Here is a 26,055-nt window from a genome sequence, read left to right on the forward strand (position 1 = left end):
ATGATCGAATGCTGGTGGCGTCAATAAACAAATCGCTGACCTTGCAGTGAGTTGTTTTTGTTCATTCCGTTTCTTTCCGGTCTGTGCCACGAAAAGTCTGGAGCGCTTCTTCATTGTGATATTAAATTCTTTACATCGCGGAGTAATAACAAACAAATTATTGCGGGTGATATAACAATCGTGATTAGGAAAACATTACTTGTATTACATTTGGAAGGGAATCCGCATTAGGATACATATTTTTCCTAGTAAAGTCTCACGTTCTATATTTTTGATTCATTGGGGCAATCCGCAAAAATATATATCACATACGATCTGCATCGGATGCGTGTTATCTCTTGTGTGAAGTACTAAAGAATATGATAATGAAGTTAGTGCAAGCGTATCTCATTTGAATGCCGACAACGCAGTTTTATTAAGAGTGACGCTAGTCACACGCGCCCACAGTATCACTATCAGTTTTTATGGTGAATTTATTCCACGGGAAAACTTACGTAATTGCTCATTCGCAGATGTAAAATATGATTGGTGAAACAAAGAACAAATTGCTCTTTGTGGTTTCAAGTTAAAATCTATCTCTATAGAACATTTCTATGTTAAAACTACCAGAAAAAAAAAAGAAATCTTACATGACCTTCCCCAATTCCAACGAAGCATTATTGCGGCAAATTGAATTTCAAGTTTCCTTAACTTGTGTTCTACGATGGAGCGAATATAGTTTCTGAAAAATACATCATTATAATTTAGAATTTTTGTTTGAGTATACACAACATTATTTCTTCATAAAAATTTTCCCTACTATAACAATATATTTTACCGATTGGTGCAAATTTTGACACGCTTCCCAGGAGTGAAATGTATCCTAGTAAGAGTGGCTCGCACTTATGTTTATTTAATGTTGTCATATTAAAAATGTATGACATCAGTGTCTCGATTCAGTTCTTGGTGCAAAAACTCCTTCGCTTCTATCTTTCGAGAACTCATAAGGTTGTGTGAGAATGGAAGACGAACTACAATTTTTTTCATGAGCGCACGGCTGTTTCTTTGGAGAAGTGTGATGCACTTCTTCATCGAAAAATCGATCTCGATCGAATTCTGAAATGTGAATAACTAATTTTGCTTCAATCAAGACGTTGTGTATCGGCCACAACCCTCCTCTGACTTTTTTCCAGCATGTTCTGTGTTTAGATTTTCACAATAATTTCCTTCAATCTCAAATCGGACGACTCCTTCCTCAAGTTTTGAGCTTAGCAAGTCATTTGGCGATTCATGTTTGTTTTTATAGGAGTGCGTTATGAAAATCCTGAAAATCCATTTCCACTTTCGAATAAAGATCTATTTTCGCTAGCACAAGCATCGAATAGACCAACAACGCTTATCACGATGTAATTTTAGTACATACGGGGATTCAACATCCTAAATTTTCCTTCAATGTTTTCCGAAAATTTAAATCGCTTCTAAACTTTATAAATTGCACTGCACATAGATGATTAGAACAAGGCATTCTGATGGTACAATAGATCATAATGGTTGTTCAGCTTTTTATTTTATTAGCCGACCCGGCAAACTTCGTTCCGCCCAAAATGTATTTTTTTTGTTATCAATACCTTCAAGCATTCACGTTTTCTTGCTAAGCGAAAGTTCATGCGTCTAATTGATCTTCTAATTGACCCTTTACAATTTCCTTTTACTATAAATTGCCTAGTACTTCTACCAAAATTCTACCAATTGTTCACCGATCCACATATAATTCATTTACTATTCCAAACGGTCGTTTTCACTGCTATTATATGGAGTTTCAAAAGAGTAACTAACAGATTTCTGAACAATGAAAAGAATTACATTTAAGAAACAACTGTTCTGAACCATCACAGTCCTACGACACATTTTCGTTCGTACCCCTATGCTCAGACTCTTCTACCTTTTTGCCTTAGGGCTTCGTATAGAGCAAAACCGCTGCATGAGATATCAGCTTTAGAAAAAAACAGTTTTCTGTCCGCTCGCGGGAATGTGTATTTGAATGATAATGATTTGTTGTATTGGGGGCTCGGGTTCGATTCCCGTCCTGGTCGGGGGAATTTTTCATCGAAGAAATTTCCGCCGTCTTGTACTGTAGTCACGCGTATTTTCGAGCTTGCCACTCAGAGTGCATTCAAGGCGGGATATTTGGCATACAAATCTCAACTAAGTAGGGGAAGGTGGCCCTGATCCGACCACCTAAATTGCAACGGCCATTCATCACGTAAAATTCCCATTTTAGGCAACTTCGACATTCAAATGAACACTATGACTCTTAAACTATGTTGTGGTACCTGAATGCTAGAAAAGGGGAAAAAAGAGGTGGTGGTGGTCCTAAACAGCCCTTCCCATGGTCCTGAACCGACCTTCGATTTTTTGCAGCGATTCTTTCTCCACATTGTCCTTACACCTGTGGCAATTCTCGATCGGTGCATTTGCATTTCGAGCATTTTGCATTAAAAATCGTGTTGATTGAAGTCCATGATCATGCCAGTCGCAAGAGGTTTTTGTGAAGAAATGCTTCAGACAATCTCTCCGCATGCCTTTTTATCAGTAGTGATGATGTTCACTTCCACCAAAGCGGAGTTAAAAAGAAGTAGAACTTCCGGTATTCGGCGGCTGCCAATTCAAGGGAACTCAATGAACGGCCTTCGCGTTCTTATGATGCAGCATGTAGAATTTAGGACCGATTCAGTACATGGAATGCTAAATTGTCGTCGACCTTTTATTTGTCGCAATCACTGACCGATCGTTTTATAAAAAAGAGCAAATCTTGAAAAGAGGTTCTTGAACAAATACAGCGGCATGGCATAGGGTTTTCTATCCTTCTCCAGTCTCGCTAATATCCCTTTGAAATCGGAAAGTACGTCTTGAATCACCCTGTATATACACCGTTTCGATCCACAATCACTTGGTAAATAAACAGGCCAAGAATCTTTTTTTTTTGTGCTCCCATGGCCGAGTGGTTAGCGTTACATATTATCATGCCGGGGGTTCGGGTTCGATTCACGTTCTGGTGGGGGGAATTTTTCGTTAAAAAAATTTCTCCGATTTGCACTGTGGTCACATGTATTCTAGAGCTTGCTACTCAGAATGTATACAAGGCGTGTTATTTGGCATAGAAATCTCATCTATGTACTACTGAAAATGGCGCAAGTAATACTACGTTGAGAAGGCGAAGTTCCTCTAGAAACGTTAGAGCCATTTAAGAGAAGAAGAAGAAGAAGAAAAAGAAACAACTTTTTCATGTTCTCCAAAGAGTAAGCTCTCGAAGTTCGGAGTTCCCTCTAAGAAAATTTTGCGCAAATAATTGATAATCTGAACGTGCAATATCTGGTGTGTACGACAGTTGGGCTAGATTCTGATAATACGGATTTCCTTCCTAATCCCAACAGACACAGAGTTTGACTTTCTTGAGGACGAGATGCTGATCAAGAATAATCGATGCTGATCAAAAAGAATAATAAATCGCTACAAAAAATCGAAGGTCGGTTCAGGACCATGGGAAAGGCTGTTTAGGACCACCATTCCAGCATTCAGGTACCACAACATATTTAGTTTAAGAGTCATAGTATTCATTTGAATGTCGAAGTTGCCAAAAAAACGGGAATTTTACGTGATGAATGGCCGTTGCAATTTAGGTGGTCGGTGGCAATACAAGATGGCGGAAATTTCTTCGACGAAAAATTCCCCTGACCAGGACGGGAATCGAACCCGAGCCCCCAATACAACAAATCATAATCATTCAAATACACATTCCCGCGAGCGGACAGAACACAGTTTTTTTTCTAAAGCTGAAATCCCATGCGGTGATTTTGCTCTATACGAAGCCCTAAGGCAAAAAAGTAGAAGAGTCTGAGCATAGGGGTACGGACGAAATTTGACGTAGAACTGTGATGGTTCAGAACAGTTGTTTCTTAAATGTAATTCTTTCCATTGTTCAGAAATCTGTTAGCTAAACTCTTTTGAAACTCCATACCGTTTTGTCTCATATTCCGAACAGTCTCAAATTCCGAACACTTCATTTTTAAATGTAAATTTACTATACTTCAATGTAATAAATAATTGAATAAAAAAGGCTCAGACATTCTTTGGGGTGTAGGCAACATTTTAACATCATTCACAGGTATCGATACAACCTATAATTTTTAAATTTAAACATTTACAAAAAAATGACAGTCAAAAAAAAAATATTATCGTTAGCAAATTCCGTAAAAAACGAGCATCGTTTATTTTTCAATTTATGTACTTGTTTCAACTATTTTGTTTGTCTTTTTTTCATGTTAACACATTGCGGACAGCTCACGAGATTTCTCGTGTTTCGCGTTTCGTTTGTTACGGATGGATTACGAAATAACTCGTGTTTTTTACACTTGAAGGTTGAGTCCTTGGCTTACCAAGAATCTAACAAGGCCTACCGATGGTTTGCCTTCCTCTCATCCACATCGAAGGAAACGATCTAATTTGTGGAATCCGAACAAATGAAGCGTTTAAGTTTGCCCCAAAACATGCGGTCCTTAATGTGTTAAGTGCTAGAAAAGGTATTGCAGGTATCGATGCAGCCTATAATTTAAAATATCGAGCATTTTCAAAAAAGTGACAATCAAAACCAACGATAAAATGTTTGCATTAGCAAATTTCGTAAAAAACGAGCACAATAAATGGATGAAATAAAATGATTTTGATACAGAAATGTTCGGAATATGAATCAATTTTTTACGCGTGATTCGAATTGCGAACACTTCATTTTTAAATGTGAATTTACTGAACTATAATGTTATAAATAATTTAATATCCAAAACCCTCACATTTTTTGGGTTATAGACTTCATTTTAGCATCATTTACAGGTATCGATACCGATATAGCGCCCTTGGTCCCGAAACCATGTAAACTATGAGAAACAAATACAATCAATAATTACAAAAGCAAAAACCAATTTTTTTTGTGAGCATAATATTTTTCCAAAAAATACTAATTGACTTTAATTTGATATATCGATCATATGAATCGGTCCAGTAGTTTAAAAGTTATGATTTTTTTTTAAATTGTATTTTAGCTGTTCGGAATTTGAGACAAAAGTGTCCGGAATATGAGTCAGTGACAAAAATGGTGTTCGGAATTTGAGATAAAAACGATTAAACAAATTTTTTTTCACCATGAACATGTATTTGTAAATCAATTTTATTGAGGTCAAATCAAAAAGAAGGCTTTATTGTATCCAAAAATCAAATTAATTTCGCGAAAGAATACAATTTTGAGTAATGAGACACTAATTAATGGCCATCGAAGCTTAAGTGTTCGGAATATGAGACAAAACGGTAAAATAGCAGTGAAAAAGCCCGTTTGGAATAGTAGATGAATTATATGTGGATCGGTAAACAAAAAAAAAATATATCGTCATTTTATGAGGGGGTTGGAGTTTATGAGGAAGAAACAGAAAACAAGTTGGAAATACTTACGATTCCGTGATATTTTGAGGTAAAATCGAATGAAATCATGAAGTTGCTTTGTTTTTGATGTATAGCTAAGGTATTACACATATTTCAGCGAGAACTCAAGTAAAGGGGTAAGCACAAAACTAGAGGAAGGAATCATGCGATTTGAGATGCCATCATTTTATTCTATTTTCTGTATCAAACATGTATTCCATGTAAGGGAGAAACATGTTTTTTGCAAGTAATTGAAAAATCTTGAACGAAAAGTCTGTCTGAAAATAATTTGATATTACAATGAAGAGTTTTGGTAGAAGTACTAGGAATTTTATAGTCAAAGGAAATTCTAAAGGGTCAATTAGAAGATCAATTGGACCCATGAACTTTCGCTTAGCAAGAAAACGTGAAAGCTTGAAGGAATTGATTACAAAAAAATACATTTTGGGCGGAACGAAGTTTGCCGGGTCTGCTAGTAAAGTATAAAGCTGAACAACCATTATGATTTATTGTACCATCCAAAATGTCTTGTTCTAATCATCTGCTACGAGCAGTGCAATTTATAAAGTTTAGAAGCAATTTAGATTTTCGGAAAACATTGAAGGGAAATTCAGAAAGTTGAATCCCCGTATGTACTAAAACCAGTGTCTTAGAATATCAACAAATATTCACGAGAAACGAATACGATTTTGTTCCAGTGTAAATGACTTTCTTTCAGCTTGAAACACACTGCCCTCATTATATTGATGACAATAACAAACGAGTTCATTTTGTTCATATCGCTGTTGCATGAGCAAATTTGCCATTTGAGTAATGAGACATTGAGTGGGGTTTATAACTTCGCTGTTATTTATACTTTGGATATCAAAAGTAACAAATTGATATTCATCACATCCGAAACGATATTCGTTCTGGCAGTGAATTTATGTTCAAAATAAATTTTATTTTGCGAGACGGTAGCAACGGCATATGCAGATGGGATACAACGAGTGGTTTTAGCTACCGTCAAGTCATTTGCGACATCGGGAATTTCATAAGGTATTTCCGATTACGGCATCCGGCAACTGCAAACCCCAACCGCACACAGCAGCCCCAGGTTAGAAGTTAACAACAGCTGATATTCATTTGGCTGAAATGAAATTCAGTTCTGACGTTTCCGATAATCAAGATGAAAATGACACTGGGTGGAAAAAATAAACATCAAAACATATTGAAGAACAAAAGTTCATTTGCTCATATTCAATGGTTGCCTGGATCTGTCATTTTAATTTTCGTTTGGAATATATAGGTTTTCGATGCAACCTAGCCCGAAAATCTATGCATTTGATCTTAGCGAAGATGATTTTTTCCAACACTGACTAAAACTACATCGTGATAAGCGTTGTTGGTCTATTCGATGTTTGCGCTAACGAAAATTGATCTTTGTTCGAAAGTGGAAATGGATTTTCAGGATTTTCATAACGCACTCCTATAAAAACAAAAATGCCAAATGTCTTGCTAAGCTACAAATGTCTTGCTAAGCTCAAAACTCGAGGAAGGAGTTGTCCGATTTGAGATTGAAGGAAATTATTGTGTTTTCTATATCAAACATGTATTCCATGCAACAGAGAAACGTGTTATTTGCGAATGATTAATGAATCTTGAACGATAATTGTGTCTGAAAACAACAAATCAAAGTACTAGAAAATTTATAGAAAAAATGAATTGGAAAAGTCCATTTAGATGATCAATCAATGAAGTGTTCTGCGATAGAACCCACGAATATTCACTCTGTAAGAAAACGTGAATGATCGAAAGTATTCATATCAAAAAATCAATTTTATAATACCGCCATGTGCAACACTCTTCAAAATCATTCTGCCTTGTGAGACTCGAATGAAAATTCTTAAACTCTTTGCCACATGTCAAAACAAGAAAATAACTATGCAGGGACTACATTGATAATTTTACCATTCTACTGGTAAATTCCGGTGTCCTATTTATACGCCTTGTGTATCATTGATATACCACAACGCATAAACAGATGGTGCCACATGGCATGAAAATACGGTTTTTTTACGTTATACTTCCATAATATTTTAATGTTATCCCAAGGTTAAGGGCATAAATTTCCTCAATTATACATTAGCTCAGTATCTTCACAAAAATCGAACCACGCTACCTACAATATATGTCCCTAAGATTCAATATATATAAAAATTGATTTCTGTCTGTCTGTCTGTCTGATTCTTATGGACTCGGAAACTACTGAACCGACCAACATAAAAATTGGTATGTAGGGGTTTTTGGGGCCGGGGAAGGTTTTCGTGATAGGGAGTATTTTTTTTTAAATTTCTTATATGATTACACAATAAACGAAATTGAATTCTCACTGGCTTCATGTTATGTGTTTGTGAATGTCCTTAGGGGAATGTTCATAATCGACAGCTTTGACATCGAAAATGTCGTGGTAAAAATCAATATGACTTTGTAACCTAGACGGCGTGAGTATAAACTTTCATCATACATCATTATAATTATTAGCATATCGTTCAGCTCAATCTAATAATAATGTTTCACTAGCCTTCGATTTTATCCACGTTGAGCAAATAATATTTCAATCCAACCAGTGAAACCAAATAAAATTCTGCGTGTTTTGTGAACATTGGACACGCTATGACTCTGATTCTTAATAGCATCAACCAAACGTTAGCCACGCAGACTGGTTGGATTGACGTCAGTGAGTTGTTGCTTAAACTTTTTATAACACCATGCTAGCAACTGCAACAAAATGTCAATACAATGTCCATATGACTTTGAAGATGAAGTTACTAATGGAAAAGTGACATATTTCTTTTAATTTCAAAAACATTCTATATGCTATGGAACAATGAAGCTTATTTAGGTTTGTATCAAACCGAAATGATTTTGAAGAAGAATATAATTTAAAGGCGAACTTTCTCACCAAAGTGTCGGCTCTATTCAACCCATATATCATTCGTAGCAAATAGAAATTTGATGTGTCTGTGGAAAAGGTCAAATCCAACAGACTTGTGGTTTTCCTTCAGATATTTTAATGGAAAAAAATCGTTTTACGATGATGCGTTGTTGACAAACAAGTTATCCCTGCTGACGATAGTTCAACTTGACTATTTAACACCTCTTCAATGTATACAGTACGAATGACTGCTTGAGCTTTAATCAACGACCTGAGCTGGACAAAAGCGAACGCAAATTATTCTAATGAACTGCCGTTTTCAACGTCGAGTGTAACTATGCAAATTTAATTCTCTCCCAAAGGTACCAAGCACTTTGGCAGCGGAATAAATGTATCATACTTTCTCCATGCTGAATCGTTCCAGTACAAACACCACATTTAATTTCGGTAGTAATGCGTGAGTTGACCGAGTTACTTATCGATCGGTTTCGGCAAATTACTAGCAGACTTACTCCTCCTGTTTGGAGCGGTAACCTACTCACACACAAATCGAACAAAATTTAGAATTTGTTAGGGTGTTTCGATTACCCAATTGCTGGCACAAACGCACAAACGAACCACGAGTGCACATTGCGAAAACACGTCATTAAGCAGTGTTACTCGTTCTTATATAATTCCATCCCCAGGTACCTACCTAAACCACTATTTCGGCTTCATCGATGTGTACAAAAGCATCAAATGGGAGAGATTTCAACAGGTTGAAGTGAGATAACTCCCCAAGTACGTAAAGGCATATAAAGCCATCGACTATGTCGAACTATGGCATGCTTTCCTATCCAATTACTCGTTTCTGTGGCTTCGACAGACTGAAAGGTTTTCGCAAGTTTACATCTGTTGGATGGGAATAGTTTATTTTATTTATTATACCTTTGTTCAAATAATGAACGATAGTACAGGTTCAAGATATGGAGTCAAGACACCTTTCCAGGTAGTTTTATGTTTACCGACAGAAGAGTCATTTACAAATTCAACAGATTTTGAAGATCGTTTTGTCTTCTTATATATATAATTCCATATTTTTGTTATTTCAAGTTTGCTGTATATGAATTTTCAATTTTCGAGTTGTTGTTAATAAAGCGCGCATACTTTTAGTGAACTATTTTGAAGCTAACTAAATCAAATTTATTCTTTCAAAAATGTACTGATAGGTGATGGCTCTTTATCTTCTTGAGCCAAATCAAATAAATAAAGGAAAACATTAAAATTATTTTTCCTAATTATAAACACTTTTTAGAATCACCTTTTTACTTGATGAAGTTGGGTGTCCTGGGGTCAATCTCCTTGCATAATACATAGCTTCTTTCTAGTGTTTTTCACGGAGAGATTTCGAATAAATTCTTTAATCACAGTTTTACTGTTATCACATGAGCAACCTTTGTATTGTTCTTGATTTTGGGACGGCAATCTCCAGTATCCACTCTTTAGAGGGTCCTTTCAATCATACTCCAATCATACTAGAAGAAACGGTTCAGTCGCTGCATTTTAAATTCTCAAAATTTCCGTCAGTCAACAATACCCACTTATTTCTGTCCACTTCAGCGACTCAGCCAAAATGCAACGAAGATAAGCGTAGATTTTTGTTTGATTTCCACAGAAATACGGATCCGTAGGTAAAATCTAAGAAAATTTATTGCGTCCTCTGTCGTCTCGAAACTGTCAAGATAGTCATCAACGTAGTGCCTTTTATGAATACATTCTGTCCAACTTCTATAATAACCTTATTCTATTTCGTTGCAACACAAACAGTTAGAATTGCAACAAGATACATTCATACATTGCTGAATGCTTAGAATGAAGTATATTTAACGTCAATTTCGTTCAATATTTCTCCATGTTTCCGAAATTGCGACCTTGAGCTCTGCAATCGTGGTGTACCGTTTTTTCTCAGTGTAGATTCTGCGTACAAGGATCCCCCTAAGATTTTCAACAAGATTCAGGTCTGGGGAGCGAGCCGGCCAGTCCAAAAAAAATAGTTTTTGGTCCTTAAACCATTGCTTAGTTTCCTTGCAGGTATGAATAGTAACATTGTTTTGCTGGAATGTGTTTTTTTTGACAATATCCACGCAAAAACTGACTGGGAGAGAGGATTCCAGAACATGTATGTAATCATTGAATGATGTGAAAGCTATTTTGAGCCTCCGGTTGCACAGAATCACGCCCAAACCATGCACGAGCCTCCACCAAAATTCCTGTTTAAAAAATACTGTTCCTTCTTCCGTAAATCACGCTAGTACCCGTTGAAACTATCAGGACCATACAAATTGAACTTCTTTTCGTCAGTGAAGATAACATAGATAACATATACATTGAAGAACTTTTCGTTATGGTATATAGCAAAATGTATTCTTTTGGAAACTTTCTTTGTCACAACATGCCAAGTCCTACTGTCGGATTCATCAAATGATTGAGCACTACTTGATGGAATCGTCCAATCCAACAAGCAATTTCTCTGATACCAGCATTTTCGTTCTATTTCCGCTGTTCCGCCAGTCGTTCCACCTGAAGATTCGCTCTGCGAACTGACGTAAGCGATCGTACGGATGTTGCTATTGTTGGCACAGGAAGATCCCGAGCATGTCCATTCTTTGTGCTGCACCAAATATCTGACGCCTGCACAGGCATAATGCCACCACGAACTACATTTATCGCAGGCGACGAGATTATCCACTGAACCTGGTCGCTCACATGCGACGCAGCTGTGCTCCGGTTGGGGATTTGGAGTACCATCCACTCGATTCACGGTATTAAATCTTAAAGTTCGTGGCGATTAACAAACGAGCACTACTTTTTAGAGCAACTTAATTGGGAATTGCTTAAAGCTAAAATTAATTCGTGTATAAATATTGGTTACGAGAAAGGATGATGACTCACTTACATTTAATAGTGCGATGTTTAGACAATAATAACATTTTACATTTAATAGTGCGTACAAGATACAAAATCGATCCTGAATGCTTCAGTTTATATTTTTTTGGGAACTCACGCAATATGATAATCCCAAACTCTTTGCTTCTAGTTTCATGCACAATTTTCAAATTTAAAATTGTGCAGTAATTTACCATAAGTCTAAAATTATACCTACACAAAGTGTAGATATAATTTTTGTAGTATGACAAAGTGTAGATATAATTTTAGACTTATGGTAAATTACTGCACAATTTTAAATTTGCAAATTATCTCTTATCAACACAATACAATACTCGCGGGTCGATCATCAATCGAGGTATTACTCTATTCTTAATACATTGGTTCCTTCCATCAACGATAGCGAACCTACCGTTGATGGAGCGAACCAACTTTGGATAAGTGGAGTTACAGTAAAGGCGCTGTGGGCCGGGTTTCCGGTGCTATGATCGATCCAACAATGATGTTCAACACTTTATGAGAGTGAGTTCAATTCTCACTTCCCTCATTCTTTCGAAATGGAATTAAAGTGACGAAGCAGCCAAAGTGTTGAAAGTCACTAAAATACAGAATACTATGAACTATGTATTTACTGCTTGTTTTTTATTAAAACACTATTTCATGACAGAAAACTAAAGAAATTCTATTAATGTGTTGATCATTAAATTTCGTTCCTCCCTAAGATGATATTGAAAGTAATAAACAGACGTATTGAATGCAATAATTTAACAATTCCTTCAATTTTATTTTTCTTTACTTTCATGAACTTAAAGATTTCTGCCACCTTTTTTTCGTGGCTGTGTGAAACTCCTGTCCCAGAAACTGCTTGAAGACGTACGTACACTATGATTAGAGAGTACCGGGAATTTCCATGTGGGAACCGGCTAATTTTTTTCTTATGTTGGTACGACCTTAAGACGCACATCCGTCAGGTTTTAGTGCCATACGAAATGGGAGGTAAAAGTTTTTTTTCTCTATTTCAGTGACTTTCAACACATTTCGGCTGGTTCGTCACTTTTACTTCCAGTTTTGGAAGAATGTCGGGAGTGAGAATTGAACTCGTGATCTCTGCGTGAGAGGTATGGATGTTACCACTACGCCAGATCGCCTCCACAGGAAGGTAAAAGTGACGAACTGGTAAAAAGCGTTGAAAGTCACTATAATACATAAAAAAAAAATTTAAAAAAATTCGATGGCTGGTGATATCCGCGATGACGAAGGTACAGTATCGACATCTGGTTTTTGCATCCGTTCTTGCGAGAAAAATTATCATCTATTAGTTTAGCAGACCCAAAGGCTGTTTTGAATAGTTACCATTTGAATGAAAATTTTTACATCATGGTTATTGATTACTTAAAACACCTAGTGCTGATCCAAGATTAATTATTTTTATATAAATTCCTTAATATTTCCACTCATTATAATATGAAATCTTCATCAGACACAATTTTCGTTCAGGATTTTTTCATCAATTGCAAAAAAAATGTTTCTCTATACATAGAATATATACGTGATAAGAAAAATTTCATATAGTTCATATTTTTAAATTGAAAAACTTCACCTGGACATTTATTATCACTCTCGCTCCACAAATCGTACGACGAAAAATCAAAACCAAAATTTCCGAGCAAAACACGAGTGCTTTCAAAGAAATTTAAAATTTGTTTTTCAGTGAATGCGGATTTGAATCTCACCAAAAATCACTTGACAAATTTCATAAACATTGGATCCCTTTCAAATTAGTGGTCGTAAACTTAGGAGAAACAATTTTGTAAGTTTGGTCTTTACAAAACAAGTGGTCACAAGTTATATTTACACCATTACAATCACTAGGCTGACAGTGAAAATTGTGACGAGATGAGATGGTGACATCAGGTCCAGCTGAAGCGTTCTTTTCTAGAACTGGTACTACTACAAAGATTTCGATAAAAAACGTATGACACGATCGAATTCGACGGGATTATTGTCAGCGGAGTTCTGGATGAATATCAGTTGTTGAATTTCTAATATGTAATAATTTTCAATTAATTTATTTAATAAAATAATTCCATGATGGTTCAAGATGAATGCCCTGTAAATAACATTTTTTCTGGGTTTTCAAGCTATCTTTGTGACCTCCATTTGTTTTAATGTTTTAATAGTAATGTGAAAAGTTTCTTCCATGTTTAAAGAAAATACAACATTTATATAGAACAAGTAAATAAATTGGAAAAAAGGCATTCGATTTTTCAGAGATCGATTCAGTAAAGATCGATTCTTTGGTACTGACATGGTCCTACACCGTTTAGAAAATCGATCCATCAAGATCGACCTTTTTCTAAAGATCGCCCAATCCTAATTAACCCTGCTGAAGCTGAAATTGACATAAATATGTTACTAACTAGTTCAAAACGAACTTTTCTGGTAGTAATTTTGAAGCATTGGGTAGATTGCAGGTCGCGCTATTAAAATACAAACTATTTGAATATAAACGTTAAATTCAGCAGTGCTGCAAAGCCCACTTAAGAGCTATATAACAAGCGATGTATTTTGTTTTGAAGGAAAAATGAACACGAGATGTCCCAAGCTACGACACTCGAAGCTGTCATTAGATATACCTCAACACACGATCAAATCGAAACATGTAATCATTAAATGGACACGAGAACCTCGAAGAGGTTTTTAAATACATGAGCAGTCGTGTGAGCGGAAAACAGCATATTTTCCGGCAGTAGTTATGCTATTGGCAATAATCGAACTCACTTCTATGGTAGCAAATGTTGTACAGTGCATCGATTGGGCTGCTTTCTTGCGAAACTTCAGAACAGGTTCGTGCAGTCCATTGCTAATGCAGTGTTTAGTTACCTTACTTACGAAATGAATGTTTCACAGAAAAGGTCAATCGTAGTTCAATGTCAACCAAAACTGCGCAAAATGTTACGCTATTGTGCGCGCAATGGAAAAGAACGGATGGTGGGAAACACAGTTTTTGATTGAAACAAATGCACCGCGTTCATTTTATTTTATTGCTTTCAAAATTTTTCCATTATTTTGGTTTTCAAAAGTAGCAAAAATTATTCAAAAGGTCAAACGATATACATTTTTTATCTTGTTCCATTAGGGCTCAACTCATTTACATCAAAACATATGCTCAATTAATTAAACCGAATGTTCAAAAAATATTTCTCGTTACAGGATATGTATCGTTATAGTACATACATTTACATCTACATCTACGAATACATGAAACGGAATGAGTCCCTCTCTATGGATATGTCTGCCACTCAAGCTTGTTTCTCAACCCTTCACAATGAAGACAAATTTACGCGGATTTTTGCGAACTTTTGTCGTCAACCTATCAGAACGAAGCGCAGGATCTCTTGCGAAAGAGCGAAAAAAGATAGAACTTCCCATTAACCACCTTTGTTTCAATTTCTCCTCATGCCCTACCGAATTTATTTTTGAAGCTCCCTGAACCGTAGATCGATCCGATCCGATAGTTCTTCCACACTAGAACTGGATATTCTGAACGATCAAACAGGTATGTCCAGTATTGTTTAGCATGAGCAACCGTTCTTGTTGGGTAACTTCTTCCCAGCAAAAAACATGGCACAGAAATATAATAACACATTCGTAGTCGAACTAGTTTTGAGCCAGACAAAAAGTTGTTGGAAATAATTTTAAAATTCTTTTTGTTTTCAAACGTACATTATAGCGTTTATGAGGTGATTTTATTTCATATAGAGAGCGATTTGAAATTCTTAATACTATCATGATTATTTTATTGATTACAGTAGTAGTTTTGTTTCAGCAAAAAAAATCAAGAACTCGATCAAACTGTGTCTATCCGAGAGACAATGTGATCTCATCTGTAGCAGCGGAGATTTTCGATTGATTGTCTGTTTTCAATTTCGTTCATTGGAAAATGCACGCTTATGCCGGCGCTACACGGTGTAACGAACGATTGTGTCACATTTACCCGGAACCCACTCACCCGAATGACAGTTACCCGAAAGAAATTCACCCGAATTCCACTCACCCGAATGTAACAAATACCCGAAAGCAACAGCTACCCGAATGTTACATCTACCCGAATGTTACATCTACCCGAATTGACACTTACCCGAATGCGAGATTTACCCGAATGCTACAATTACCCGAATGTAACATTTACCCGAATGTAACATTTACCCGAATGCGACAGTTACTCTAATGTAACAATTACCCGAATGTAACATCTACCCGAAAGCGACACTTACCCAAAAGAAGGATATATTCAAATAATACACAAATTTTACTATATTTGTATTTGTATTTGTATATTTAATTCTGATCAGTGTTATATAAAGATTATATTTGTCTCATACTTTCATTTCCATTCAAAAAGTATTTTTCGTGGAAAGTACAATTCGAGAAATACTGTCATTGAATAAAATCCTTTTCAAAATAATGAAAAGTGAAAGAATGCAGTTTTATAACGTATTATTAAGTCCATCCATTCCAATGGATGACGCAGCCCGTTTACGAGTGTCGGGCGCCATACGTTTATCTGGTGTATCACGTTTGCAACCAGGCAATCAAAATGCATGATATGCATTATTAACCGGGCAAACGTAATGCACCAGGTAAACGTATGCAGTCCGACGCTCGCTAACGCTCGGTCGGACCTGACTAAAGGATCGTTTCAAACAAACCGGGCAATCCGTGAAACACAGGTTTGCTTGCGAGAGGCCGCCGCTTCCGACGGCGGGTCGGCGGCCTACTCGGATTGCGTCACCTCGGCGGCTTGGTGCCGCCTCGATTCCTTATCCTTCGCCCCCATTACATTGATCTCAAAATAAATTTCATCCCGAAATAATAAACTCATGATAAAAATTGCGCTGCGGCGGCAAATACGTAAGTAACATTTTTTCTTATCTATTCTTTTCACATTTTCATTAAAAAAATTTATGTTAAAGTTGCCTGTTTAATTTTCGGAATATTTCATAACCCATGCTCATTTCTGAATGATCTCTTGGTCTTGAAGAGCAATACGGAAAGGAAAGAAGGCAGCATGTCAATTGTGCCTACACTAATTTCTAAAAATAACACAGCGTAGTCTTCAACATCTTTTTCGAATTTCCTCATTACAATTTCTCAGTTTACTTCGTAACTTCCTAACAGCAGATTCGACAAAACTCATAAACTGATTTGTCGGACTTATTATTTTTAATTGCTGTGCAACGTAAGAACTTCACGACACCTTTAAGACGCGACGCGAGACAAGACATAACACTTATTGTTCTTACTTAATTAAACGAATTAAAATTTACCTTATGTCGACTGGTTTCGGGCGCGAAGCTGCCCATCTGCGGGACAATGTCCGACTGGTTACATCTTCGTACGTGTTGCGTAGTCATCCGAAGATTTAAGAGATAAGTCACTGAATTCTCAGCTCTGTCAGTCCGTCGCGTCTTATAAGTGATTTGTCGGAGTTTTTCCTTCTTCATTCGGATAAACATCCCATTCGGGTAAATGTCGCATTCGGGTAAACGTTGCATTCGGGTAAATGTTCTTTCGGGTAAATGTCCATTCGGGTATATGTTGCATTCGGGTATTTGTTACATTCGGGTGAATGTCATTCGTGTATGCGTTACATTCGGGTAAATGTGCGTCGGGTAAACGTGTTTCGGGTGAATGGAATTCGGGTGAATGGGACACAACCGCTATGAACACCCCCGAATGTTGGACGCTCAATGATTCGTTCGTGTTGTCGATGGACAAGCTACGAGCCTCCAATGTCGGGCGTCGAATATTCGCGTAGGAAGATAATCCGTTCGTTATGGGTTTTTTGGCACGAGTCAAAGGATTTTTGTCATTCGCTCGATTCGACACTCGATAGCATTCGATACACTGCTACACAGAGATGCCAACCTTCCTGATTTTTCAGGATTTCCCAGACTTGTTAGCACGCTCTCTGATATCCTGACGAACACTCAATTTATCCTGATTTTTCTGAAATGATCCTGATTATATATTATGAATGATATTTTTGTTTTCCAAAAAATCGACATTAACTTTTCGGTCAATCCAATATGAGCTATCCTGATTTATCCTGATTTTTATTTTCATTCTCCTTGATTTTTTTAAAATTATAGTTGGCAACCCTGCTGCTACATAATTCGTCGTCGAATCTGTCTTTGATGGATTGATTTGTTTACAACCTAAATTCTCATCACCGTGCCTTGAAAAAAGCCATTTGGACAACCTCACCACCGACTGCTTGCTAGCTGAATGACTATTTGGAAATCGTGAATGATGCTTTGAAGAAAAGAGAGCGAACGAGAGAGAGAGAGAGAGAGAGAGAGAGAGATTATATAGATTTTAAACTTTTGGAATTTTGGTCGTTGTCGATGAGATGTCGAGCAGTATACCTTTTCCCCTCTCCTTGAGGGCTATGACACTATGACTTTATCTAAATAGAATGTTCCGAAAGCTTGTTTTCGACTATCGAAAGGAGGAAATAGAGATCTGCATGGTGGAGTACGATTACGAGTTTGAGTCACTGTATGTGCCTTTTTGACAACTGTCACTTTTTTGTGTTTAGTCCGATTTTCCATTTCATTTTTGCTACCTAAATACCGCCTGCAAATTGTACATATTTTCTACTAAACCTAGGAAAACAAACAAAAATCAGTTTGGGAAACTCATTGCCAGATGAGGATAAAGATCCAAAGTAATTAAATCGAGCGACCAGGGATCGTTTGCGCACCACTTTAACGTCACTAGCATCGTTAGAGACTTCGTGCAGTCTGAGTAGTCATACAGTCATCATACTACAGAATGGTCTATATTTCTGCAGGTTTTTAAACTTTCTAAAACCAAGAATCTGTAGTTACAGATCACAGAATTTTTGGTTTTGTTGTACACAGATTTTATAGTTTGTTTTGTTTAATAAATTGATTTTAAATTTGTTCGCTTTTTTCAGTTCCAGTTTTCTTATCTATTCAATTCGTCTGTTCAAGCACACTGAAGCCGCTTTTTATGCGAGGAATACGTGCCGCGTAAAAAACCGCGTAAATTACGAAATCCGCACAATAAATCTGTTTATACTGGAGTTACTTTTTACGCGGTTGATACGTGCCACATAAAGAAACCGCATAACTTCCAAAATCCGCGTAAATTCCGAAATCCGCGTAAAAAGCGACTTCAGTGTACCTACATTTTATTCAGCAATTAGTGACATCTCTTTTTGCAATTCAGTTTTGGTGTGGGGTCATGCTGCCAATAGTTCGATCTGAAAAAATAAAAGAACGGAACAGTTTGTCATTCCTTACAAAAATACTGTAAATGTACTTTGTACGATTTGATTTAGAGTTCTCGAATGTTATTACGCCTCGCACAGTGTTCTTTTACTAACCAGCACAACATGATTACTCTCAACGGATCATTTTGCGAAGATTCTTGAAAGCTGGAAAGGATAATTTCTATACAGATATCAATTCAGATTTTATGAAAAAATATTAAGATGAAAAGACCAAATTAAGATTATTAAGAGTTAGACCAAAATAAAGATTTTATTATGACAACCCTGCATACAATGCATGACGTAGATAGGTGTGTTTTTTTTTTTCAAAAAATATGCCTATCAGAACGTAACAGAAAATGATTACCGCTACAGGGCCATGATCATCAACTTTTTTGTTCCACAATTGAGTACCGTTGGTGTATAGGAGCTATGGTTTCGTAGAAACGGTGCAACATGCCATACTACACGTGCCACAGTTCATCTAGTGATAGAACAAACGATTTATTTAGCCTCCAAGATCATGCGATTTGTCACCGTTGAACTATCTTCTGTAGGACAATGTGAATTGTCTGACTTACGCCGATGAGCCGCATATGGTTGAAGCCGTGGAATACAAAATTCGTCAAGTTATAGCTGATATACGGCTGCAATGAACGCTGGCTACACAAAACTGTCTCAATTGTTGTTTAAAGTCCAATTTAACATATGTTTCATAACGCATAAGAAAATTTCTAACGAAAATAACATTATTTAAATTTGGTCAGCACCAGATTACACAGCTGTCGGGATCGCGTTATTGTCGTAATGTTTTGCTTTTCGGTCCTATTTGGTTTGTTAGCCCGATACTCAAAATACCTTCTCAAATGCGTATATCCAAAACTGTACTGCGAACAGTACCGAGTATGTTGGCTACATTCACGTTAAAAAGCCCTAGATTCACTTTGAAAGCAAGACGTTCTGACGCAGTTTCAGGTTAACACATTAAGAACCGCTCACGAGTATTCTCGTGTTTCGCGTTCAGTCTGTTACGGATGGATCACGAAATAACCCGGGTAAACAACCGTGGTGGAACAGAGATTTGGGGAATCTTCGAAATCGACTTAGGAAGGCACGAAAGCGGTATTTCCAACTGAGAGGCGATGATCAAAAGACTGTTGTGCGGGAGTTAGAGCGCCAATTCAACTCTTTGAACCAAGCATGCTTTAGATCTTACATAAGCCGTGTGCAGAGTGACGTCAGGACTAAACCACAACAGCTTTGGAGACACATCAAACTACATTTATCGTCCAATGGAATTCCTCAGAACGTTTTCTACGAAGGCAGTACATCGTCATCATCAGTTGACTCAGCTAACTTATTCTCGTCCTTCTTTCGAAGTGTGTTAAGTAATACTCACCACCTTTGTCTGAACGGTACTTGAGTAATCTGCAGTCATATGACCTGAACTTGCGGCTTATTTCATTCACCGAAGAGGACGTCTACAGGAAGCTGAGCCGTCTCGAAGCCTCGAAGGGAGCCGGACCGGATAACTTGCAATCTTCTTTCATCAAGGCATGCAGCTTCTCGTTGGCTTTGCCGTCTACTTTGCTTTTCAACCGTTCGCTGAGAGAAGGACAGTTTCCCGCATTATGGAAAACTGCATCAATAATCCCTATTCATAAATCAGGTGACGTCCACGATGTGCAAAATTACAGAGGAATATCGATTCTGAGCTACTTGCCGAAAGTTTTTGAAAGTATGCTGCTGGATCTCATATACCCATCTGTCCGCCACATCATCGCAAACGAACAACATGGGTTTGTCAAAAAACGGTCTACTACATCAAATCTCATGAGCTACGTTTCTCTGCTGATTGACAAAATTGACAAAAGGCAGCAGGTCCGTGCTTTCGACCGCGTTCCTCACGCCCTTGCTGTGGAAAAACTGAAGCGATACGGGTTTCCACTTTGGCTAACCAATTGGATTAATTCGTATCTGACTGATCGTAGTGCACACGAACGGATTGGCTCGTCAGTTTCATCGCCCTTTTCTGTCACCTCTGGCGTGCCGCAGGGCAGTCACTTGGGTCCTCTGCTCTTCGTACTCTTTATTCACGATATTTGCGCTGTTCTCAAATCGCCTAAGTTGATGTATGCAGACGATCTGAAATTGTTTCGTGTAGTAACATCAAGTATGGACTGCTGTGCTCTTCAAATGGATGTAGATACTCTGCTGGGATGGTGCTCAATAAATGGCATGGAGGTGAATATTAGGAAATGTCATGCGATAACATTTTCGCGACTTTGCTCACCAATCACATTTGAATATACGATGGGGTCGACCGAAGTGGAAAGAGTTGCAGCCGTCAAAGACCTGGGTATCGTGCTCGACAACAAGCTAAAATTTACGCAGCATATTGCAACGGTCACCGCTAAGGCTTTCACCATTCTTGGGTTCATTAGACGCCACACTCAGGCATTTAGAGATGTCTATTGCCTCAAATCATTGTATGTGTCGCTCGTACGCAGTATATTGGAATACGGTGTTACTGTTTAGGCCCCATACCACGCTGTTCACATCGCTCGTCTGGAACGTGTGCAGAAAAGTTTTATCCGATATACTCTTCGTCATCTCCCCTGGCGCAACGACCAACATCTGACCACATATGAAGAACGCTGCGCACTGATTCACTTACCGACACTGCAAAAACGACGAGAATTTCTCCAGAGACTGCTGATTTTCGACCTTCTTAACAACAATCTTGACTGTGCTGAAGTTTTGGGCAAGCTTCGAATCAACACTCCAGGTAGAACAACCAGACAATTTGTTTTCTTCCGGCAAGCAGCACATCGTACTCTATACGGACAGAATAATCCCTTGGATGTTTGTTGCCAACGGTTCAATGAAATGTATCATTTGTTTGAATTCGATATATCCAGAAATGTGTTTATTATAAGGATTCAATAATTGAATTTTAGTCTGTCCGACAATTTCTTGGCGAAGACTGAATAAATAAATAAATTAAATAATTCGCACTTTTCTACGCGCTGTCTTTAGATATACAGATACGGCATGATACGGCCCAATATTGCCGCCGGACCATAAACCGCACCAAGCCGTAATTTTTTCGGGATGCAATGGTGACTCATGGAGTACGTGTGGATTGGTGCCTGGCCAATAACGCATATTTTGCTTACTGACGAAGCCATTCTGCCAGAAATGAGCATCATCGCTGAAGAAGATTTTTCGATGAAAATCCGGATCATTTTCAAGTTGTTGTTCACCCCAATTCACGAAAATACGACGCTTCTGGTGGTCAAGCGGCTTAAGATCTTTTCGCAAAATTCGTCACAACGACGTCACAGAGATACCCAACGCTTGAAAACGACGTGTGAGAGACTGATTTGGGCCTTCCTCAATTGATGCGCTAGCGGCAGCAATATTCTCGACACTACGGGCACTTCTTTGTCTCACTGGCACGAGAAAATTTTGTACTGTGCCTGTGGATTCAAATTTTTCCACTAGACGCTCAATTGTTGATCTGGCAGGACGATTATAACGACCATAAATTGGACGTTGCGCTCTTAAACTTGAGGTCATTGACTCGAATTTCGATAGTGAACTTTAATAATCTCGACTCATTGTTGAATCGTATATCTTTCCATTATGAAATGGCAAACCTTACTCAAGAGAGCGGGAAAAATATGGAGTCGTTTGCTGTCCTTATAGGTACTTTTGTATCGTCCCTATTGAAAAACCCCTTACTAGAAACATCGGTAAAATTTATATTTATATGAAATTTTATAATAATTGTTATAGAACTTTTTTTTTAATAATACCTCAAGTGGATCCTATTTTACAATTTCTAATATATAAATTAATATTTATCAATTAATTATTAAAGTAAAAAAGTTATTACAATTATCAAAAAACTTATTTTTTTTTCGATAATATCTAGAATGCTTCTTATTGTACAATTTCTGAAAATTTCACAAAAATTACTTCATAAATAACAAGCTTATGATGATTTTAGAACGTACAAGTTTGCCCCAAAACGAGCTATCCCTGGCGTTTGTCTTACAGATTTCTTTACGGTCCTTAATATGTTAACTGTGTAGATCCGATGCTTTGATTGAACCTTCCGGGAAACAGACAAACATTCCATGAAACGTTTTCATACTGCACAGACGGTGGTTTTGGTCATTTCCAACTCCTTTGCGATCCGCATACAAGACCATGTCGGGCATTCATTACTTTTGTGTTTTGTTTTGTTTTTTTTTCTCAATCCTGACCAATTTGAGAAAACATCATCTTTTTAAAAAAATTGGCACAGTATTTTAAGAAAAAACTTTATGAAAAAAACTGCCGTCAAAGATTCCAGAATCTACCACTGGGAGCGCTGTACTGGAATGAGCCGATTCTCAATTGGAAGATTTTTATGGTTTGCTTCCTAGCTTAATTTTTCAGAAAAATATATGTTATTATGATTATGCTAGCATGGTCATCTTTTGTGAAAAAAAATCATGACACGCACTCCGTTGTATTTCATGAAAATTCTGAGCGTTGCCTTTTATCGACTTTTTTCCATTCTCCTGATAGCTGTATTCCATGTCGCAACCATCAAATCACGTCTTCTCTTTAGTAATGTTACGTTTTCTACATGATGAGTTAATTTAGGTTATTATTGATTTCTAACAAACTATCGAACTATGACGAAGAAACTAGAAAATATCCATGGCAGATGTAACTACCCCACAAAAAAGAAATTGAAACGGCTCACACGGTAATGGTTTTAGAAATATACTGAACAGAATGTAACAATTTTGTGTAGAATCTAAAAAAAACATATTTATTGTCTCAAAAAATGGTAATGCTTAAAAGTATTGCATCTAAAATAATTATATTTTACTCAGCAAAAAATACAGTTTTCGAATACTTGCAAAACGCATATTAATATCAACTAATTGAAGAAAAAATACAAATTCAATTGCAGCTACTTTTCGTGATGGCACACGACCTTGGTTTCGATCTCGAAGAAGCTTTAGAACGTGAGGATTTGTGCAGGAAGGACCTGCTAGCTTTGCGCGAACCACCCATCGAAGGTGCCCCATCGAGTATCACGGATAAGCAGCTGATTTGCTTCCTGGATGCCTGTAACAAAAACATCGAGGAAACACGAAAGGTTATCAAAATCTATTATGCAGCCCGCAAGGATGGTCCAGAATTGTTCAACAATCGAGATCCCCTAAGCCCGGAGGTACAGCAGTGTCTTCAGAATCAGTAAATATATATTGTATTCGAAACATCCTAAGCGCGTTAATTCATTTGCTATTTACAGAGATTATTTTCCTCTTCCGCCAACCTCCGCTGGATATTCGGTGATTTATCACCGGCTGAATAATCCCAAGGCATCAAATTATAACTTCGATGAGGCCGTTAAGACATACTTCATGCTGCTGGATTCGTGTCTCTACTTGCAGGGTCCCCGACCCGGTTTAATCTGTCTATTCGATATGACAAATGTCGGCCTAACCCATCTATTGCGAGTTAAGATAAGCACAATTAGAAAATTCTTCCATTACTTGCAAGATGGTCTTCCTGCCAAACTTAAGGCCATTCACGTGTTGAACGCCGTTTCGTTCTTCGATAAAATCCTGTACATTATCAAGCCATTTATGCATGCTGAAATTCTGAACATGGTAGGTGTAATAATATAGCATGCAGTCAGACGACAAAAATTACACTTGATATGCATATTTTTAGCTCCACTTGCACACTTCGAATGCTAATTTGGAGAAACTGTACGACGAGTGGATTCCCCGCAGTTCACTTCCCTCTGACTACGGCGGAGAGCTCAAACCGGTAGCGGAATTGCACCAAGAGCACGTTAGAAAATTCGAAGAACTGCGACCGTACTTCCTAGCGGAGGAGCGCCAGCGGTGCGAAGACTCTTTGTTAATAAAGGACGCCACCAAGGGAATGAAATCTCTAGATATAGATTAGTAATTTTATGCTTAAGAGTTTAATAAATGTGATACTAATTTGTTCGAGGAAGAATATTTGCTTGGGACGAATAATGGAATTTGATAGCTGGGGTATAGATGTAACGACAAAAATTGCCAATTAGTGGTGGTATATACAAAATGTTTTTATCTTAAATATGTATTATTCACAAAAAAAAGAACGCACGTCTCTTGAATGCTGGAAATTCTGCTATGTTTGGGATAACATCAACACATCCTCCGTTCGACAACCCCACAATCAATTGGTTTATCAGCTAACTATTTTCCGTCACCCATAGATCAGTACTACTTGTTTCGAATACTAACAGCAGCATTTATATTTCATTATGAAAGTCTATGGGTTGGGCCTAGGGGCACGGACGGGATCTTGGATAGGACTGTGATTGTGTGTAGTAATTGCATTTAAATTGAGTTTTTTCATTGTTCAAAATCTGTAATTTTTTCTCTTTCGATACATCAAATGGAAGCCCTGAAAAAACCGTTTCCTATATGAATTTGTATCCTTTAAACGGGTTAGATGAGATAACGCGTAGAATCCAGAACCTCATTCTGTTCAAAAATGTACACAAAAATACCATTAAAGCTATTACTAACCTTTTCTTCCGTTTATTCAATTATGCAGAAGAAGACAATAAGTCATCATTTATCATTTAATCCTTTGCGGTCGTATTAAATTTGGGCGTGAGTGTCGTACTGGTCGGAATTATTTTCTCTTGAAAAAGCAGTGATACATGCAAGATTATGATTTTTTTTTTTTGTGAACTATATTTATATGTATTAACTTAACAATGTGTTTTAATGTGGCGTTTTTATATGAAAATAATAATAATTCGCCTTCATGTGATATGAACAAAAATTGTCGCTAGAGACACTTATGCGATTATTCAAATAACACAGCAGTTCTGATACTTATGAACAATTTTTTCCATCACACCATAGTGTTACAATGGCTAAATTCTGCTGTTATGATTTATGTTCCACATTCCTATGCATTCAACGCACTGTGCGTTGTCTTGTGTGGGTGACTACTTTGTTTGATACTGAGTACTGTGACAAGTCACTTGCTAGCTCTCACTGTTTGTCGAAGCTTTCCTACGCCCAAGGTATTACTAAAATTAAAAAAGGAGGAAAACACACATTTATAGGACAATAAATAAATGAAAAGCTAGATACGGTCCTTCGCATAAACGTGATAAATACTATATATCTATAATTTCAATAAATAAAACAGATTATGACAGATTAAAATAAAATAGCTATTTAAGGGTTTAAAAAAAGACGGCACATAGTCATACACAACACGAATTAAGGTTTATATATACAGCACAAACAACATTACACGACACATTAAAACATCGCTGCGGTTGGCATTACTGAGGGCGATGAAAACCAACCCGGATTTAGCAGGTCGTAAAGGTTCCGGTGGGATCGAGTCAGGACTTGTCTGAACCACGCTT

General features: G+C 37.2%; 1 protein-coding gene across 1 annotated transcript in view; it reads left to right on the forward strand.

Annotated features, from left to right (window-relative positions):
• LOC129779362 (alpha-tocopherol transfer protein-like) overlaps positions 1 to 24,734 on the forward strand; it is a 38,920-nt gene extending 14,186 nt beyond the window's left edge. Inside the window, exons 2-4 of the mRNA XM_055786779.1 lie at positions 23,569 to 23,855; positions 23,914 to 24,274; positions 24,339 to 24,734. Coding sequence (XP_055642754.1) covers positions 23,581 to 23,855; positions 23,914 to 24,274; positions 24,339 to 24,578 — 876 coding nt within the window. The 5' untranslated portion in view covers positions 23,569 to 23,580 and the 3' untranslated portion in view covers positions 24,579 to 24,734. The remainder of the gene's footprint in view (positions 1 to 23,568; positions 23,856 to 23,913; positions 24,275 to 24,338) is intronic.
• The last annotated feature ends 1,321 nt before the right edge of the window (positions 24,735 to 26,055 follow it).

Source organism: Toxorhynchites rutilus, chromosome 3 (assembly GCF_029784135.1).
Source record: "Toxorhynchites rutilus septentrionalis strain SRP chromosome 3, ASM2978413v1, whole genome shotgun sequence".
NCBI lineage: Eukaryota > Metazoa > Arthropoda > Insecta > Diptera > Culicidae > Toxorhynchites > Toxorhynchites rutilus.